This window comes from Photinus pyralis, unplaced genomic scaffold, assembly GCF_008802855.1.
Source record: "Photinus pyralis isolate 1611_PpyrPB1 unplaced genomic scaffold, Ppyr1.3 Ppyr1.4_LG6, whole genome shotgun sequence".
Classification (NCBI taxonomy): Eukaryota; Metazoa; Arthropoda; class Insecta; order Coleoptera; family Lampyridae; genus Photinus; species Photinus pyralis.
In genome coordinates, this window is record NW_022170663.1 from 33913039 (window position 1) to 33934843 (window position 21805).

Consider the following 21805-nt stretch of genomic DNA (forward strand, 5'->3'; position numbering starts at 1 on the left):
ACATTCGAAGAAGAATCCAACAATCCCAAGAATCTAAATGTATGAAGAATAATTCAAATCGAATGAACGAATCTTACTTCATTTTTGTTAATATTCCTTTTAAACTGAAACATACAATATTTATTTATTGTATTCAGGAAGATTGGTTCATTGCCTATTCCTGATTATATTGCAACTTCGTCTTCACCCTATATATTGTAGGTCTGGAGCCGCACCTAGTCCGGATCTGTTGAATTTCGAAACAAATGAGCCGAGGATCTTGATCTAATCTCACAGCACACTCTGTAATAATTACAATAAATAATAAGTTCATGTTCATTTAAAAAGAGCGTTACATTGCCTAATAATAAGGATTCTACAATTATTTATCGCCATATAAGATCCCAATTTATTGCCGCCCAATTTTAAATTACCCGGCCATTCAGTTCCTTCCAGACGAGGTCAAAATAGCGTTTGCAACATCGAATCAAACCCATAAAATGCGGATAACAACAATTTTTTACACCGGTAAAATGAATAGTCCCCAAATTAACAATTAACCCATAAAATTTCGGGCGATTTCCTCGCAAATTAAGGGAATATTTGTTTTAAAACAGCCACTGCGGCGCGAGAGTATGCGCAAACGTTCAATTCGTGCACCAGCCGTCATCTGGTTTCTGTTGGTAAGTGCATTTCTCTCTACATTTTACCGAATTTCTCAAAAAATACGTAATTATTTTGGACGATTCGTCCTGTAAATTGGCTCGCGTCGTCGAAAGTCGAAGTGTGAGTGATTGTCACGCGAAGTTATCTCGTAGTTCATTTAGAAATGGACAAAATTGTGGTAGCGTCCATCGGCTCTTGAAGCCTCGCAGACCTTACACTAAAAGTGCATTATTCAGGTCAGGGTGTTTTCGAAAAATTTGAACGTTTCGGCATGTTATTTTTTGGTGACAGTTTGATATTTGAGGCTTCCCGTCGTGATTATTTCGCGGTCAGGTGTTGTGAAGGTGCCGATTTTCTCGCTATTCTTCATTTTGTTTTGCACGTCGACAATTCGTTTTAATATCACACGTGTGATTTGCCCTACATAGAATTACACGAATTTAATCCGAGTAGATGGTTTATGTAACTTCTACCCTTTTCACCTGTAGACTAAGAATTTTTTCTGAACTTGACACACTTTTCAAATTGAGCTTAGAAAGTAGATTCCCAAATGGTAGTTAATTTCCTCGTGAAATAGGTGCATCGTTTAAAATAATTTATGAATTTTAATATCTCGGCTATTTTCTTATCGTTTGTTGTGTTTAGTGATATTATCAAAATTGTTTGTATTTAATTATAAACTAGACTAATCAGCGATGGCATTATCTAATTGTTTTTTTATAACAGTTTTGTTTACAAATTGTGTGCAAAATGCACTTAGTACTTTGTGATAATCAGACTGTTCATTTGCGGTATTGGTCAAGGTATGTTGGGGCAGGACTTGCATAAATGATGATAAAAGTGGAGGTAGGTAGGTACGCCGATTCATGATGGCGGGTGTGGACGTGCCATCGATCGGGTCCCACAAACGCGTGTGGATGCTGTAGGTCATTGATCTCTTTAGTGTTCTCGCTTTTTATTCACACCCCCGCTTTTTTTAAAATCTCGTACCGGACAAAATCGCATCGAATTGCGAAAATGGAACGTGCCTAAACAGCAAAATAAATGAGTCACGTTAGTACTTAGCGGTCATTCAGTCGCAATGATTTATTGCTCGTTAAATTTATGGCAAATCACCTAAAATTAATTAATTCCGTACTTTAGATAAGGATACCCTTGGGACTCGTTTGCGATCATCCGTTAAAACAAACAAAAACAATTCAAGTATACGTCGACATTTGGGCACACGTTTTAAGTGCGTCCTGTATAGATAACTTTGAAAAACGTCTCCGAATAATGTACAATAAAAAACGATGGAGAAAATTCAATTTTTCTGTGCTCGCAGAAAAACCGAATTGATTTTGTTGCTCCAAAAATTACAAAAAAACGGAGAATATTTTGTTCTAAATTTTCACAAATTTTATTAAATTTAAAGTAGGTACACTCAACTTGGTTTGTGTTTCATGTCCTGGCCGGAATATTTGAATTTTTCTGACTTGTGAACTTTCATTGACGTACAGTTTTCGAAAAATTTCCCCAAAAATTGTCAATATGTAAACCTATATATTTTTTTGTTAAAAAGAAATGCAGAAAAATGTTTCAGACAAAAGATTCTTTGTAATGATTGTTGAATAATCTACAGTTTTAAAAATATATACGGGGTTAGGTAAATAAGTTATCGGACCTAACCTAATTTTTTTTAATAGAGCCTGTATATTTTAATCTAACTTACATCTAACATATTAACTTCTCGGGTGATAAAAAAGTTCAAAATTCGAATTTTAAAAAAATATGGAATTTTTAATATATCTTTTTAGATAAAATATACAGGGTGTTCTATTTTTAAAACAAAGGAGCTTAGGTTGCGATAACTTTTTTACTTGACCCCGTACACTTATGTTGATTGTTCAACAATCATTATAAAGAAATTTACAATAAACATTTTTCTGTATCTCTTTTAACTAAGATAATATAGGGTCGTTCTGAAATTTTTTGACTTTACCATTTTAAGTTTGACCCAAAACGAAGCACCTGCAATTACGGAGATAAAAGTGGCGAAACTGGGACACCTTGCACATTAAAAACACAATGGATGGCTTGTTTATTATATTTGTCATATTATCTGGTCGAAGGCATCTTCAGACTTATCTCCGTTTTTGTTTTGTTATTTTGTTAGGTGTTTTTAAATATTGTAATTAATTAAACAAGTATCGGCCGGAACTATTTCTAGCTCCCATCAGTGTCAATTGTTTTTCTAGTTTTTTAAATTTTTTTTTATTTTTTTAGTTTTTCAAATTTTTCATGAATTTAGTTGCGCAATTTAATTTAATTATCTTTCAACAATAAACGAACTAATTTGGTTTAAATCATAATCAGCCATGGAATTACTTTTCTATAAGAAATACATTGTAAACTTCGAGGGAAAAATGTAAGGTTGATTCCCAAATGAAATAAGTGTTTAGTATCACTGGTTTTGTAATTTTTTTTTCAAAAATATATAACACTAAACAAATTGTCGTAGATTTTTTTGATTATTTTTTAAATTTTTTCATATCTTGAATATTTTTAATTTTTTGAATCACTTGAATCTTTTTTGAATATCATTTTTGGGGTGTTATATTTTTGAAAAGAGAATTTATTTAATATATTCTATCTGTTTAGAATGTTACACTAAAAAAATGACGGTAGATTATTCAACAATCATTATAAAGAAACTTAAATAGGACAATTCTGAAATTGACAATTTTTTGATACCATTTTAAGTTGCACCCAAAAGGAGCGCAAGTCGAAAGGTTCGGAAATGGGAAACCCTGTACCGAAACAGTCTTAAACTTGATCAAGTATCACCAGTGGGGAAAGGGGGGGTTAAAAACATCACGTGATTAATGGACGGCCCCTTAGACACACTGAAATCTCTGACGTCTAGTCTTCGGGATTTTCAATTGTTATGGGATAATTTGGATTTGATATTCATTAGAATCAATGAAATCTTTTCGAATATCTGGAATCCTTAGAATATCTTTTGTATTTTTGATCGTTTGGAGTCTGTTGTATCATTGGAATCTTTGACTATTTTAGGATGTTTGATCTTTGGGATTTTTGAAATATTTGATCTCTGGAATATTTCTAACTGTTTTGAGTCTTTGGAATCTTCATTTCATATCCTTTTCTCCAATATCGACACTTCTATTCTACTAAAACCACACGTAGAGGTCACGACCTAATTAGATTGTCAAAATTACTTAATTAATTTAGTGCACCGTAAAAGAATTTCAAAGTTTCATCGAGACTGAGTAATTGAGGTTAACGATATTATGTAAATGCCAAGCCCCAATAAATGTCCAGGAGGCAGGAGTAACGAATTTTATTATCTGTCATGGCGCGAAAGAAGACTACAAGAATTTAAAGTAAACATCCAAACTGGTCTAACGACACCACCGGCGCGTGACCTCAAAAAACGCAGTTGTTTACATCGGAACGATTTTATTGCTCAACCTAAGGAATTTGTATTCCGCCAGCCTATAAGAATAATAATATACTCGATATTCTAAATTTAGCTACTAGTGAAACACTCGAGATTTCGCTTTTTATTGAAAACTGGATGCTCTTTGAAACGCGTTGGATGGGTTTGATAATAATAAGTTACTTATATACAGAGTGTCACGAATTGGTGCACGAAATAAATTTCGATTGGGCAGCAAGTATTCCGTAAAAGGCCAAAATATGTAAGTCAACAGCGCGGTACCTAACGGTTTTTGTTAAATTTCGGTAAAAAAATATACCTAATTAATTAAAAGTATGTACTTCTTTTGCAAGTCCACTTCGACGCTTGGTTTTTGAAAAGGCAAGGGATCGTGCCAATCAGTATCAAAATCCATATGACTATTCAGTTTTCGAACAAGATTTTGGCTCCATTCGGTACAGAGAATTAAATTAAATAAAGTTGATTTGTTATTGTACAATAAACGATTCTTTTTAGAAATTGTGTTAATTTATTTTTTTCTTTTCAGGTTACTAATCATAATTTCATCATGTTTTCGTTTCATCGTCCAAAAGTTTATAGATCATCAACAGGGTGCTGTATTTGTAAAGCAAAGTCTAGCAGGTGAGACCGATTGTAGTTTGTACAATGTAAAAGGTGGGTATATGGCATTTAAATGCGTTTCAACTTTTCGAAAGTTTAAATGTTTTCTACAATTGTAATAATAATAATAAATAAAAGTCGGGTGTTAGATGCCATCCATTCCACTCCCTCGTGGAGAGTGTTATAGGCTCATTTTAATTGTCTTACCAAAGTAGAACGTTGGAGTCGTCTTAGCACACTTGAGTTGCTCACATTGTATCTCCTGTCTCTTTACTTTTAGGGGATGAAGCTCAATAGTTCCACTCCTAGACCAGTTAGTCATACCTTGCAGAATTGATATTGTCCACATCTGCTATGTATGTCCATTCACAAGTACGCTTCCCATTCCAGATTTTCGAATGAAGATTATTGCACCCTTGTTTGTATTTGTAAAAGTACAGTACCATTTAATTTAAATTGTGTTTTAAATTTAAAACATTGTATTACGTAAAGTAAACAATAAATTTAATAACATTTATTTTAGCATGCACTATTACATTCTAAAGACAGTGTTTGATTTTTATTTTCCGTTCATGGTTATGCTAGAAGTTTTTCAATATTTGAACAAGCACAGAAACAAATGATGATCTTCTAAGAATTTATTAGCGTTACACCACCCCCTCCTTAGAGTTGTTGCATCTTGTAACACGCATATCATTTTTGATACACATGGTCCTTATTTGGATGCAATATAATTTACCTACCTGGCATCTCAAGAATTACTGGTAGCTCTTTCTTCTTAGAGACTTACCCTATGGTCTTAATTTTTCAAGTTCTGGTGTTTTGACATGCGATGTACACGATGATACATGCTATTACATTTGAGTTGTGCCAAAAAAGCTTGAGTGGTAGAGTGGCCCAAATCAAAATTTTTTCGAGGATTGCAAATGCTTCATTTGGGAGCTACCCTTAAAAAATACCCAAAATTACCAAGAAGAGATTGTGAAATTAGTGTCAGCATAACGCCGAAGAAGTTCAAGTCCCACTATGCTTCTTGTTCACAATCCAGTCCTAGTCGCAGTAAGTTTTCAATTTACTTTGACTACCAAGCCGGCCGGTGTGGCGCAGTACAGTTGAAGATGGACTGCGGTACTAAGGGTACCTGGTTCGGGCATGGATATTTATTTATTTATTTATTTATTTATTTAACCAGAAACCATACAGAATAAAAATTCCAATTACATGGTACTGGGGCTCTGAACAAATATTAGGACTAGGATCTAATTTTATTTATTATTGAATTTAGGGGATCGTGAAAAAAGTCGATATCATTAACTGAGGATAACTTATTTAAAGCGATCAAGATCTTAATAAGTGGGGAAGTTGTGTTGTTAACTACAAAAATAGTATTATTTTGCCTTAGCTTAACAAATGGTACCTTAAGCTTAATTTCTTGAAGTAATTCGGAAGAGTATAACAAGTTGTGTAAAATTTTGAAGACAAAAATTGTGGAGGCAATGTACCGTCGGGTTTCTAACCTCGTTATATCTAAGCCGAAAGTACTATTTAAGTAATTAAGCTGGGTACCGTAAGAGATCAAATGTGGATAATTTTGGGTTGACCTAAAAAACATTACTCGGATGAACTTTTTCTGCACTTTTTCGATCATGTCTGAGTATTTGAGAGTTTGAGGAGACCAGATACATGCAGCATACTCAAGCTTGGATCTAATAAACGCATTATATAAGGTTAGCATTGTCTGTATATTCGTGAAATTGAGTGTATGCCTGATAACGAAACCAAGAAGTTTGTAACACTCATTTGTTAGGTATTCAATGTGTAAGTTAAAGTTAAGGTTGGTATTGAAAAACACGCCCAGGTCCTTAACGGAGGTGACTCGTAGTAAGACCTTTCCATTCATCTTATAGTCAAAAAGTAAGGGATTTTTCGATCTAGTAAAAGTAAGGACTTTACACTTATTGATATTTAGTTTTAGTTTATTTTTGATACACCACTTAATTACTGAGTTAATGTCCTCTTGAATATTTAAACAGTCACTTGGGGATTGGACTTTATTAAAAAGTTTTAGGTCGTCCGCAAATAGTAGTGCTTTCGAGTTTTTTATCACTCGCGGTAAATCATTTATGTATAAGAGAAACAGAAAAGGACCAAGAAGTGTTCCCTGGGGAACGCCTGATGAGGGATAAAATTCGGCTGAATTCACACCATTGAATTTCACTCTTGTTTTACGGAGAGATAAATATGATTTTAAGAATTTGACGGTCGGATTACTTACGCAATTTAAAACAAGTTTACGGAGCAAGACTTGATGGGATACTGTATCAAATGCCTTCGCAAAATCTGTATAAACACAGTCAACCTGGGCTCTCTCATCCAAGGCTCCTGCTGAGAAATGCGTAAACTGCATTAAATTTGTAATCGTTGATCTGTTCCGCGTGAAACCGTGCTGTTGATCTGCAATTATACTGCTGAGATGGGAATAAAGTCTAGTATAGATCACTCTTTCGAAAATTTTCGCTATTGCTGGTATAATTGCAATTGGGCGATAATTCTCAACTAATTTTCGGCTTCCACTTTTGTGAATTGGTGTTATTCTGGTGCATTTCCAAGCTTCAGGGAATGTACATGTTTGCAAAGCTAAATTAAATAGATGTTGTAAGGGGGTTACCAATAAAGATGCACATCCTTTCACGATGTAGGGTGGGATTCCATCTTCGCCTATAGCCGGCCTCGGTTTCAATTTTTTAATTGCTTCCAGTATCTCGGATTCATGTAACTGAGTCAAGTGCAATTTGGATAGCACCAGGTCCGATTCCACGTCATCTTCCGGGTCATCCTTCCTCTCCATAGTGTAGACTGACTCGAAGAAGGATGCAAAGGCGTCCGCAATGCTTCTGGCGTCCGTTAACGAGGTGTCTTTGTACTCAAAAACTCCAGGTAGTTGACTATTCTTCCTCAAATTTGTAGAGCAGCCTTGGTGAACTCCGCCCACTCAAAAATAAAGGCAAAAATAAATAAATAAATTTTAATTTTTTTACTACGCCACAAGAATTGTTTTTTTATTTTCTCCGTATGGGCACCACCAGGACGCAAAATCTAAAAAAATGATTTTAGATTGTTTCTTTGATTCTCAAGCAAAAGGTATTGAGGAACAACAACTTTTCAATAATGAACATTTTCTCACACACCGTACATATAATTTGTTACCTGAAGATGATTAACAATCGAAACATGTCGTAACATTTCACAATATATCTGTCTGTCAACAATTAAATATCCATGGGGAAGGTTTTGAGGAATTGAGTCGTTTATTTCATTCATTGTTCATCGCCCCATTTTGAGCATGGATCAACCACAAGTTTTTTCTGAAAACAAAACAAGTCAAATATTTCTTTCACTACAGATAGATGGACCACAAAACACCTGTCCAGCTAGCTCAATACAAATCAAAATTGAACCTTAAATTTTATAATCCTAAAAATCCTATATTGACTTAAAACCTGAAATAAATCTTGAACTCGAAAAGAAACAAGTTGTAATAAATCAGCATATGCATGATTAAAGCGCATTTTTGGTAATACAGGTCAGTTTTTATTAGCGAAGTTTAAAATTATCGATCTCATGAGTAATTTAGGCTGCGTTAAAAAATTAATTATATTTCATTTCAATTGAGGGTACGTCTTTATTTTGTAAAACAAATCACAAAGTAAATAATTAAGTTTTTATACTGGTAGCGCTATCTAACGGAAAAATTATAGCACCTCCGAAAACATTTTTTTCAAAAATGCGCTAATAATAATCTAAAATGAAAAACTATCCAGGTCGACAAACAAATAAATCAAAAAATCTTATATACAGTTTAAATCTAAATAACCTGGCCGTAAAAGGTTTGCGATATGCAGGCGCACTTATCAAAAATACTCCCCGACAGCTTCAGGAAACTTCACTTTTTTATTCAACTGGATCTTGATATATAAGATGAGAAATTGTCCGTAACTTCTCGTCAGGTAGAAACTTTTAATGAAACACAAACCGTTTAGAAAGGTTTCGCTAAGAAAAAAAAAACTAGGGCTGACTGCCCAAGATTTAGCGTAAACAGATGAACACCCTTTTTAATCGTCCCGCCAATCACAATTAGACTTGATAACGCCAGCTGCGAAGGAACGCTATTTACGCCGAAAATAACACGCACTCGCACTGATAGAACTTCCTATCGCAAACGACCAGATCTATCTTACTTTAAGCATCTTATCTAAATTGTATAAATTACAAAAGTGATAAAATATTACGCAATTACAAACAATTCTAAAAAAACCAAGATACAAATTCAAATACAATAAACCAACTTTGTGCTTATTCGTAGATAATCCCCCACTTAATTAATTATAGGCTCCCAAAGTATTATTAAAATGGCTTTACGTAGCATGTGCACGCCAGACATAAGACACAAAGTCCAATTTGAAGGGCGGCCGCCATCTTGAATCTTTTTTAATGACAACATGGCGACATTGGAAAGCGTGTTGTTTTCTCTTCCTAGGGATGTAAACATTTAATCTTTTTTTTTTTATTAAAGAAAAAAATATTTATTATCTGGAGGATTTTAAAGGTACTTTGTTATGTATATTTCGGAATGAAAAAGAAATTTAAATGGCCCATGTTGTCGAGTTAAAAACGGCGCGCCACCCTCAACATTCGGGTCATGAAATTTCTTATTCATTCCAAAACATGATGGGTATTAGTTTTGTGAGAATCTAAGAATGTTACCAACAGTGTAAGTCAATCAAAAGTAACTAAACTATCTCTATTACTACACACTAGGGCGATAGCTACTTTTTCGCTCCTTGCGGCGACAATGCTTCAAAGAAGGTTGGGAATCTATGGTCTAATTGAGTAAGTACCAGGAGAGCATAATATTCAAAGGAGATTTCACAACCATAAAATTATTCTTAAATGATTTGGTATTATTTTTAACTTGATCAGTGGTTTATAAATAATTTTGGTTTGCCACCAAGTACCTACAAGATGTGTTGTTTGTACTCTTTTAATTCGCCACCCTGTAGATGGGAACTGAAATTGTAATTTAATTTTTCAAACTGAAGTGTATAAAATTTGAATGGTAATTTTTTTTTCAGCTCGCGATTTACCGATAGCAAAAAATACGAAGACGACTTCTTGGAGTGCTTCCAACTGTCAACTCCACGTCAAGGCGAAATATGTAATGCGTGCGTGCTGCTTGTGAAACGGTGGAAGAAGCTTCCAGCCGGTTCTGACCGTAATTGGAGACATGTAAGAATTTGATTTAAAAATTTTTCCCAATCTAGTCGCCTTGGAAACAATCACTAACAAGAAAAATAAATTATTTGCTTCTAAACAAACATTGACGCTTCTCTCAATTTCTGTTGCTAAAAAGTAGATGTTAAATCAATCAAAAATGTACTTGTGGTATTCCAAACAGGTCGTCGACGCAAGAGCCGGTCCAGGTATAAAATCAATGACGAAAGTCAAAAGTAAGAACAAAAGACTTGTAGACAATAACGGCGAGAAGAATGTCAAGAAGAAAAAACACTTCGAGCGCGAGTATAGTCCCGCGCTCTCGGAGAAGAGCGACGGATCTCCCGATATCGAAATGGCCGACGTGGAATTTTTCGCCGAAAACGTTCCGAGTAGGTTGTCGAGCGGTGCTGCTAGTCCGGCGGCTAGCGATTGCGAAGATAATTTCGGTCATAGCCGACGCCACAAGTCCCTAGCTAAACGAAGAGAGAACACGCATGAAGTTAGTGGGTTCATCGATTTAGATTATTGGAAACAGTAAGTCTAATTTTTTTTTTTTTTACATTTTGGTTATTGTTAGTTTGGATTTCAACTAAAGGCAATTTGCTGCAAAAGTAAGTTTTTTGCAAACCAAAGAGGATCGCATTAGGATTTTTCCCTTTCTCTTCTACTCTTTTGTAAGTTCTACTTTTTGGTGTGGTCCATAATACTAAAAAAACCAAAGCATCTTTTTCGACGGAAGGGCACTTGGATCAGGCTTCAGGTTGGCCCAACTCATGAACTTATAAATTAAGATGGACTGCTAATAAGCAAGCATTAACCTCACGTTTTCTAAATAAATTACACATGTCATTTTCCAAGGCTGCAATAGTCTCAAAACTTGAGGACTAGGAAAATTCCCCTAGAAAATAACTAAAATGTGCACATGGCGGCGCCCATGCTAGGGCCATTTTAAAGTCACTAGATACAGAAAGTACCGCAATCATCCGCCATTTTTGGGCAAATTTGTTGCCAACTTAAAAAAATTGACAAATAAAATCTGAATAGTAATTTTTTATAACCTAACTTCATAGTACTGTCATGTTTTATAAAAATATATACAGATATCTCCAAACAGGTGGACCAATCCCTAACATTAAAGTTACTAGAATCTGGTAACTTCCGCCATTTTTGGGCAAAAATCGTGCGTTCTCTCTAACACCATTTCTACTCTAGTTTCTACCTCTATACAACTGTCTTGATCAACAGTCCATCTTAATTTAGTTCGTGGCCCAACTCTTCTTGTCTTTGGTATTTAGTACAAAACGTCCAATAGCAGAAGAACTGAAATCTATTGTTCCAGCTTTGGTTATAATAGATTGAGGAAGTTTTGTTTGGGAGTTGCGTCTCGATAAGTTCTCAAATTTGCGTTTCAGTTTTAATTTTTTCTTTTTGCAAAATTCGTATTGCAAGATCTGCAATTTGGTATCTGGAGGTTTTGAACATAGCAATAAATTTGACCTTATCTTAGTTTTAGAAAATATTGGAAAAAGCTGCCAATTTTAAAAAAATATCTTGACATTGAATTATGAACTAATGATGATCTTTCAAGCGAACGGTAAAATAAACTTATTTATTCTTTTATTTTTTTATTTTTTTTTGTGTTCTTTATTTTTACTTTGATGCATGTACAGGGTGTCCCATTAATAATGGTCACAGGCTATATCTATGGAACCGTTAATTGCACAGCTTCGGGAAAAAAATGTTGTTAACAAAAGGGGCCAAGAGAAATCGCTGGAAATTATTTTGAAGTTTCTAGCTTCGCCGCTACAGGGCGTACGATTCATGGTTAAGTAGAAAAATGTCTTTTTTTCTAAAATATACCCAACAAACATGCATAGCAATCTTGTATCACTTTTGCAGCACATATTGCTCTAGTTCATAAAATATGAGTGGTGTGGGAAGGGAAACATCTCTTTAAGAAAGTGAATGTAACTTCGGATTAGGTTAACAGATTTTCACATAATAGGTCTTGTTGGAAAGAGCTCTCTTCGTGGAAACAGATTTTACATGAATAGTCTTTTTAGTAAATGTGATAGGTGGTAGAGGGCGCGATGTGAGATTAACAAACTTTTTTTGAAAATTTCAAATGGAACGTATAATTATTATATGATATTATCAAATAAGATAAAAAAGTGAGAATATCAGTGAATATCTGTTTTCTAAGCAGTGATATGGCGAAAATACAAACATTCACAAATTTTAATTGCAATATTGATGCTCATTCAAGTTGGATTTGAAACAAATGAACACATATCAACCGATAATTATGTCAAAGTGAATGAGGCGATGGCAACGATTTCTCTTGGCCCCTTTTTTTTTCCCGGAGCTGTGCAATAACGGTTCCATAGATATGATCTGTGACCATTATTAATGGGACACCCTGTACAGGACTAATAGGTAAAGATTTACTGTTTGAGAATTCAACATGAATTTGTGCAAAAATGTCAATAGTGTCATAGTGTTCCTGTTTTTACCCATGTACAGGGTGGTTCAAATTGGATACTTTTTTATGGGAACGCCCTCTATTTTATGAGATAGAAAAAAATGAACCCAAGTGTCTGGAGCTCAATTTTAAAGAGAAAATCACTAGCGCAAATAGAATTCAGCTATCTTTAAGGCTAGGCGCAAATTGGGACAGGTATAGCACGTGTGAGGTGACGTAACAAGAGACACGATGCCTATATGTGATGAGCCGTTTTTCTCTACTCGCAACCGCCATATTGGAAAATGTCTGATACACGAACAAAACAATTGCTATTATTAACATTAAGTTCTGAAACAGAATCAGGTCATACATTTTATCAGAGGGCAACATTCTCTTTTGCCATTTATCATTTAAAAAAGCGCTAAAAATTAATCATCAGAATATGTGGGTATCTAAACAAATATCAATTCTGATTAACACCTCTATATTGACATTAATATCAAATTCTCACTGAAATTTTTTTGAAATCACTGGAATTCTTTGGAAGTCGATTGAATTTTTTGGATTTCGATAGAATTATCTTGCAATTTTGGAAATCTGATAGGGATTTTTTTGGAATTCTGGAAATCTTTTACACTTATGGAATTCTGGTGTAATATACCGGGTCAGAATTTCTTTAAAAAAATTCACTGATTTCGCAATCCTTGCAACCATCGGAGGCATTGGAAATAATAACCGTACAATGCCATATGTAAAACACAAATAACCGTTATTCATACGGCATCACTCGCTCGCAAGCTTGCTCGTGTCGTAACATGCGTGTAATACCATCACGGGCGATGTGCGATAAATTTAGATTCGAATTAACAAAACCCTTGCGCACTGTTAAGTAAGTACAATATCGACAGTATCCGCGACTTTTCCTGAATCTACCGATTGCAGTCAAGTACGGGACAATCATCACTTGATGCGACACCAATTGTCTTCTTTTCTGCTCGACTAACCAGTAACTTTAAACCCATACAAAACATAAGCATTTCCAATGCTAAAAATCTTCTCATCTCTGGTCATAAATGGTTTTTTATTGGCGTTCATAGTTATGACGATAAGAACAATATTAATAGTAACAAAATTAATAACCCCAATAACAGAAACTAATAAGAATAATAACAACTTTAGGAACAAGGAAGACTAACAAAAACTATGAGATTTGCGAAAACGTCAGAAATAAGTTTAAATTAAATATCTGTTTATGCTGAAGTTAGCGTTTCCAGAGCGGTTTGTTTGTTACTTGGTAAAATTTCCACTACAAATCGTTCCCCTAACAATATTTTTGACAGATTCCATACTAAAACCCCACTCAAATTAGTCACTCATTACAGATGTTATCTGAATACCAAAAGTGAGAATGAGCAGGATTCGCACTAACTTGAGTTAGAAATGAGTGACTAACTAGTTGAGTGTGAGTTTGAAATTAGGAAGGACTCTGAATTCGGCTCTAAATCTTTAATAATAAGAAAGTTGTAGGGATTAAGGAAATTGAATAAATTCGAGAAACGCCCCCTAGCGGGCAAACGATTACAGATAGTTGAATTCTGTGTGCGTCAGTGATTTGCAATAATGGAATTCTATTTGAAGTCCTAATGTTTTGGTAGTTGTGAGAAATGTAACACCACCATAGCTATACAGGGTGTTCGAGATCGAGTGAGATTGCTTGTATTTCACTTGGTAAACACATGGGCGAAGGTTGGCATTATGTGGAATCTTGGATTATTTAGTTTTCTCTTGAAAGTCACTCAGAAAAAAGGAACCACGAAATTGCTCTTTAATACAGGTTGTCCTATTCAAGACAGGTGGAGAAGCAAGCAAACATTTCATCTTTTCCCCAACAAAAATGATATCGATTTTAATATTGCCGCTCAAAAAGGTATGAGGGTTTTTTGTTTGAAAAAATCCAAAAAAAATTTCAAAAAAGAGACAGTATTGGTGTTATTAGCCAAGTTTTTGTGCGTTATTTAAAACTCAACCATGGTGGTACTAAACACTCCCTATGACTTGAACTGTGAAAGTGCACAAAATTAACCCACATTTTTCTTCCAGAGAGAGCGTGTGCTGTGGAATAGTATTTCGTGGTCCGAATAACGAATTGCTAGTCGACGCGAGATTTTTAAAACCGTGCAACGCGCGCCTGGCCAGTATGAAGCAGCACGGTTACAATTCCGTCAAGGCGACGGGCGTGATTGCGGACACGTCGTCGATACCGAAGAACTATAGCGACAATAGTTCGGATTCCGGATACGACGAGTGCTCGAATCCGGGCGCCGTAGATAATAATAATGCCTTTAAGAAAGCGGCGCCGCATCTAGAGGACGAACTGCGGGATTGTAACGGTAATTAATAATACGCTCTCTGTAGATTGTTTTAATTTATTGATGCTGTTAACTAATGCATAAGTTTTTTAAATTGTATTATGCATTTCTTGCAATGCAGATCGTCGAAATGAATAGTTTATTTGAAATCATTTATATTTTAGTTGTTGAATCGTGCATCGTAAATTAATTAATATATTTTGCAATTGATAAATCATTTATTTATAGTTGACGTAGTTAAGAAGTTATATGGATATATTTATTATACTGCACACGCTGAGGTTGTGCAAAGAGATTATTTATAATGTATTGTAAGAAATACATAATTTGTCTTGCCGACAGTACAAACAATAAGATGTCATCATTTGACTGCATTTTATAGTAGGTAGGATTTTAGGATTATTTTGAATTCCGAATTTCATCTTCAAAATTTTGTTGTTGGTGTGGGTCCAACTTGTTCAATTTTAAACATAGACACCAGTAAATTTTTCGATAAAAACATTCTAAATTTAATGAGCACATGCTTAAGAGTGCGAACAAATCAAAGAAATTGCCTTCAAACGTAAACATTTAAAGGATCGATGCCTTTTTTCATTTGGAAAATATAAATACGTATTTTCAAGTTTTTCTAAAATATTTATCAAGAGCAATATAACGAATATAACAAATGCTATTCTAAAATACATCATATCAAAATCATGGTGTCTTCTGTGTTACTGCCAAACTAATTAAGTGAAAAAAATAAAAGAAACTAACATACCAAGTGTTCCTCTTATAAAACACAATGTATTTTCCATAAAATTCAATTTATTTTTAAATATTTATTTCTTTACGTATTTGTAAATGGCAGCAATATATTTTTTAGTGATTGGTTTAATTTAAGAATTACATTTTGTCGTTCTTGCTTTGTGATTACATAGTTTTAACAAAATTGAGCAGGAGCACAAAATGTTTATTGACTGGATCACTAGTCGTTATTTTTTAACATGTAAGCAATGAAAGGAATCACTAGTTTTAATTTCATTTTTTATGCTACGGTGACGGGGTTGGTGTTCGGGAAGTTCTCTTTCTCAAATTTCTCGAGATTTTATTTATTAGGACAGTAAATTTAAAAATTCAAAAAAATACAATTATTTTTAAGGGAAGAGATTAAAAATATACCTATATTTAAAAAAAAACCAGATATATAGCAAAAACCATCAAAATGGGTAAGTAATTGAATATTTTGCTTGTTTCGTTTTTACAATTTTTGGTGTACCAATGCTAACTGATCTACACCTCATTGTTGTAAATTTATAAGCAGTACATATTAATAGCTGCAAATTTCACAGACATCTTTGATCACCATGAAATGGTTTTTATGGTGTTTTTAAGTGGACCATTAGAAGTATCTCGGGAACTGTTTGGAATTTCAATTCGGAACCCATTACCTTTTTTGAATTGAAAACAAAAGAGATAAAGAGTCCCGAATCGAAATTCCAAACCGTTTCTGATATACTTCTAATGGTCCACTTAAAAACACCACCCTGTACAGTGAGCAACTAAAATGTGGAAGAAATTCATTTAAAAATCATTCTACGCATAATAAAAATAATTTTAAAAAATACGATTCCATTTAAAAAAATTAAATAACGATATCAAAATCTACTTTTTGACACACCCTATATATTTTCTCTGTAGTGCAAAAAATGCACAACAAAAATTAGGTGCGCGAGTATTTTTTTAAAACCCAACACCTGATTGTTAAACGAATGTGTTACATATTTTTTTCACTACTAGCGTCTGATGACATGATTATTAACCTTTTTTCCACTTGTAAAGTAGGCTTTCTCGGCATTTGTTCAAAGTGGCGTCTGATGACATGATTATTAAACTTGTAAAGTAACATTATTAACTAGTAGTCAATAATGAGCTGTCACTTTTAGAAAACACAACCCGAAATTTCGCTCAATGAACGTTTAGACAAGTTCTCTAAAACGAATAATTGCCACCATTCGCAATTTCCAGAGAAATTACATACCTAAAATTATCACATTTTGAAAAAATTCGAACGAAATTACTCTTTGAAAAATCTCAATGACAGAACAAAATACGGCCTGTTTGACTTGTACTTCACGTACTTGATTGACATGTTAAATTAAGAAACAAACAATTCTGTCCAACCGTTAACTCTCTTATCAATATAATATGTTAATTTAGAGGATTTCAAGTGCTAGTAGTGAAAAAAATAGTATATATACCACGGTAGAGAAGTCTATTATTGCCTTCGCACCTTACACCCCTCGGCGCAAGCGCCTCGAGATGTAATCTTGGTGCTCAGGCAATAATAGTGGACTTCTCTACCTTGATATATAATGTACTATTATCTGCTCACTGTATACATAGATATAGCCTTTCATTTACTTTCAGCAAGGAGCATCTGTGCCAACATATCTAACACAGATAGCGATATATTTTGCACAATAACACACAAGACTACCAAGAATTTAAAATTGTGTCCAGTGTGACTATGGAACAAATCATATATCTAATTATAAAACACATTTATTAACATACAAGATCACTAAGGATTTAAAGTGTGCCCAGTGCAATTCTGCAACTATAGTTATAATTCTAAATTTCAAAAAGCATCTGTTAATGCACAAGAATTCCAAGGTTGTAAAATGTGCACTGTTTGATTTTACAACCAATTGTACACCCGGTTTCAAAACCCACTTGTTGCAGCAGAAAGCTTACATAGATATAAACGAGACATAAATGTGGTAAATGTGGGAATTTTAAAAATCATTGATTGACACCAGTGGGTAACGTTGCGACGTTACCGTTCATTATTTAGAGACAATTATTAAATTTAATTTACTAAAATTAGAAGACCAAAACCGAGTTTGGAAATGTCGAAAATCAATAAAGGAAGTCGGGATTATAAACGATCGTTTAAAATAGACATGTATGAAAAATCTGACTGGTTATGCGGTTGTAACTTTAACATAGTCTGTATGGTTTTCCGTGTTTGTTGTTTGGTGATGAGGCATCAGAATCGACAAAGAATGGCGTTACAAACTTAGTGCATTTATCCGAAAAAATAAAAGATATCAATCGTCAAAGGCACATCTGCTAAACTGAGATTTAATTTATTAGGTAAGCAAGATATACAGCAACAGTTAAATAGTGCATATCGTTTGAGTATCGAAAAACGTAATGAGGAAGTAAAAAAGAACAGGTGTGTTTTATCCAAAATTATAGACCGTATAAAATTTTGTGGTGCTTTTGAACTTGCTCTCAGCAGCTATGACAAACGAGAAAATTCAATAAACCCTGGAGTATTTAGAGGTCTCATCAATAAGCTTTTTTATGCCATTTAATAGGCCCAAAAAATTTCGTGTCGCGGTGACACTCAAAAAATTTTCGTTTTGCTCGTGACCCCCTATTTTTCTCCTTTTTTTTAATGGTGCACCCCCAAGACACACCACTACGCGCCGCACATAACACACATAAGACTTCCAAGGATTTAAAATTCACCCATTGTTTTTTTGCAATTCAGGTTTGTATAGGTACGTTAGAAAATATCAAGCCTTATAATTCAGTGTACATGTCCCATTTTTATAGAGTTATCTCTGTCATTGTTACTGCGATAACAAAATAAGTAATATAGTCACATGCTCTGGGGTCCAACTTCAAATGGTAAAATCAAAATCTACAAGTTTTCACTTACGATTGTTGACCGGTTTTAGAATAAATATACAGAGTCAGGTAAAAAAGTTATTAAACCTAACCTTATTTTTTTTTAAATGGACCACTGTATTTTAATCTTAAAAGATAGTAAACGAAATTCTCGACAAAAATAGTAACAAAACATTTATAAGATTTTAAAAATCTGGATTTTTTAATCACTAGAATCTTTTTTTATTAAATTATACAGGGTGTTCCATTTCAAAAATGAGGTTAGGTCCATACAATTTTCACCAGACCCTGTGTACTTTTCATTTAGATTTTTATTGAGGAGCCGTAAGATTTCATGTCAGTTTTTATTTTATAAACATAAATTATTAAATAAATAATAATAATAATAATTAAAGTTAAATATGGCGAGGCGACCATTATGAGTGGTAAGACAAATGGTGTTCTAGCTATTGTCAAAGGAACAATTTCCACATTTAATTTAACAATTGAACGAGCGGCACAGTGCAAAAAAAAGTTAACATTTTCTTTACAAATTTGCAATTATTATTATTATTATTATTAACTTTGAAACCTACATAAAGATTGTGTTCTTGCTTAGACTATGAAAGAAAGGGGACTGATAATATCCTGCGCATTGAAACCTGGGGCGGCCATATTTTCGGAGCCAAACTTTGTTTAATTTTTAAAATTTTTTAAAACGCACGAAAGTATATCGTTTCACAGGTTATAGGTTAGTTTTCAGTGAAATAACAAACAAATGTGGGCTTCACTTTACGGTCATTATTATCACTCTTCACTCTTTCCTTCTCTAAGGTGTTCTTAAGCGTTTAATTTTTATTTTAGCAAAAAAAAGCACATACTCAAAAAACTAGCCAGTTAGTTCCCTTATATTCAAAAACAAATTATGGCAATGTTGAGGCAGTGCCTAAACGAAACCTTTAGGACCCTCAGTTTATGTGATTTTTTATCCTCATTATCACCCAATTTTTGCCACACTATATTTACGTTCTATATAAATTCACGTACAAACTACCATAGATACATATGAAATACTATTAATACTAAAGTGGATATACCAGAGTTGTAAAAGTTAACATGGATTAAGTGGTAGAGCAGGACCTGAGAAATCATTGCTATCAGGTAACTAATTGTTGCTTTTTTTTATTTTTAAATTTATGCTTAATAGACGCTCGTTTGAACAATGAGCACTTCTGGAACACCTTCGTCTAGTTTAAGAAATGTCACTATAGCATCGAAAATAATTTTCTTTGGGACCTTTCCATTATAGCGTCTCGTTGATTTTGACTTTTATTTCTTCCAGAAATTTAATTTCTCTCGTTACGCTTGTATGGTATATGCCGATCTCACAGTTAAGACATATGCATTTTATTATTTAAAGGACGACCGTTGTTGTATTTATGTAATGTTCGAAATTGATTTGACCGATTCCATTTCATTGTTCGTAAACCTACCGTTCCGATTAGTTTATAAACTACTGATAGTTACGGTACTACTGTAGTCCATTGGGTGCTATTGTAAATTGTTTGTAAGGCCACGATGTGCGCAACTCGCGTCTCGTCGCTTTACAAGGCTAGGAAACAACCTTTTGGAATCGAAACTAACTGCATACTTTTATATTTTACAAAGAGAAAAGGGTTTAAACCTAAGTACAAGAATTTTTACTTCGACTAGAATATAAAACGTATACAGTGGGTATTTTTATAAATTTAATTAATGAGAAGTATAGATTAAAGAAATTTGTTTAGATTTTATATTGTAGAGAGAACTAGCTAGCCAATACTGCTGTAATTGTTCTTATTTTGGCTAAATCAGTTGATTAATGTTGTCTAAAGAGGCATTATTAGTAATTATAAAAACAGTAAATTATTCGTTAGTACTAAAACTTGTTTATATGATACCTTAATTGAAACGTGGCACCTCTGTTTATTACCAATTAGTAAAGTAACGTCAACTCTTCAAAAGCTCTATAATCCACTTTTCAAATTATTGCACTTTTAAATTCGTGTGAATTAGTGAATGAATGACAACCTTTAATCACAGAACTTATCAGTATTACGATTAGGCACAATTAGCACTGATTTTAATGTGCCTCTGAAAATTGCACAGTTCACTCTTTGGCACAATGCTACGAAACAAGCACAAGTTTTTTTATATTAAATTAATGCAGTCTTCTAACTGTGTTTGTAATACTCGACTACAACCACTCTAACGAGTACTAGCATCGAATTATTCGACAATATTATCCGCTAGCAATTCTGTTCTTCTAACGATCTCTAGTAACTCAAACCGGACGGTGTGCTTTTACAATTTTATAGTCAATTAAACGTGCAATAACTACACAACTACCTTAAGTTTAAGTTCAATTTTCTATGATGTAGTTAGTGTTGTTTAAAAGAGCTTTTAAGAGTATTCATTGGGGTATCGAAAAATATAGGTGCATTTAAGTTGTTGTTAATAATGCCAAATTGTTATTAATGCAATAATATTAACAGCAATTGTTAATTGAAGTCACCTTATTTAGAAACCAAGTTTCTAACTGACTTGTGAAGTCACAACTTAATTGTATTTATTGTAGGATGAGGCAGCCATTTGTACTCCCCTTTTTTTCCTTCCTTTCACATTGACTTTTGACCACTTTATTATTGACTGCCTTTATTATTTAGATTATAGTTGTAAGTTTAGTCAGTGATTTGTGTATATTTTGAGTGAAGATTTTGTGTGAGAGATTATTATTACTGTATCATGTATCAATAAATAAAACTATTCGGTTCATTAACTCTGTGTTTTACTATACGCAAAATATATCATCCACTTAGAATTAGCACAGACAACGGAATTAGGAAGATTCATGCTATGACTGGATGATACCAAGCAGCTATTCTTCGCTGTTATTATATGGTAAGTTCTATGATAAAGACCAACCTGAAGGAACTTCAATAAACCCTTTACTTTTGCTCGTCTGAGAAGATAAAATGCAAAGCAAGAATGAAAAGAATTACAGTTGAATTCATGAAAGGTGAGACAAGAAGTGCAGACCTGGTTGGGGAGAAGCGGGGCTAAATCAAGCTTTTATATTTTTAAAGATACGAATTTATTTATTTTTTTTCAAAAAATGTTCTTGAGGCAATTTTTTGTTACTAATAAATTTAATATTTCACGAGCAGAAAAATAAGTATTTACATGTTCGGTCGTCGATGAAATAACGTGGGCAATTTGGCATCCACAACTTGAAAGATTCGATATAAGAATGTTGAATGACCCTGTACATATTTCTCTTCATGATCATGG

The 21805-nt window shown here is 33.7% G+C and overlaps 1 protein-coding gene across 4 annotated transcripts; it reads left to right on the forward strand.

The window, feature by feature from the left end:
* Window positions 1-518: 518 nt before the first annotated feature.
* LOC116174907 (SIN3-HDAC complex-associated factor) lies at window positions 519-21293 on the forward strand. Of its 4 annotated transcripts, none has more exons than XM_031492931.1 (6): window positions 519-662; window positions 4635-4729; window positions 9841-9994; window positions 10164-10516; window positions 14547-14836; window positions 19818-21293. In XM_031492931.1, the coding sequence occupies exons 1-6, from the start codon at window positions 615-617 to the stop codon at window positions 19823-19825; spliced, it is 948 nt and encodes a 315-aa protein (XP_031348791.1). In that variant the 5' UTR covers window positions 519-614; the 3' UTR covers window positions 19826-21293. The 4 variants fall into 4 exon arrangements, with proteins under 4 accessions (XP_031348791.1, XP_031348792.1, XP_031348794.1 ...); XM_031492932.1 differs by lacking the exon at window positions 19818-21293 and having other exon boundaries at window positions 10164-10188; window positions 10237-10516; window positions 14547-16095; XM_031492934.1 differs by lacking the exons at window positions 519-662; window positions 19818-21293 and adding an exon at window positions 689-881 and having other exon boundaries at window positions 14547-16095.
* The last annotated feature ends 512 nt before the right edge of the window (window positions 21294-21805 follow it).

Bases quoted from the DNA above. Each gene is read 5' to 3' on its own strand.
- LOC116174907 (XM_031492931.1), top strand. From the start codon at position 615: ATGCGCAAACGTTCAATTCGTGCACCAGCCGTCATCTGGTTTCTGTTG. The intron at 663-4,634 runs GTAAGTGCATTT...TTTTCTTTTCAG, and splicing joins CCGTCATCTGGTTTCTGTTG to GTTACTAATCATAATTTCAT. The intron at 10,517-14,546 runs GTAAGTCTAATT...TTTTTCTTCCAG, and splicing joins GATTTAGATTATTGGAAACA to AGAGAGCGTGTGCTGTGGAA.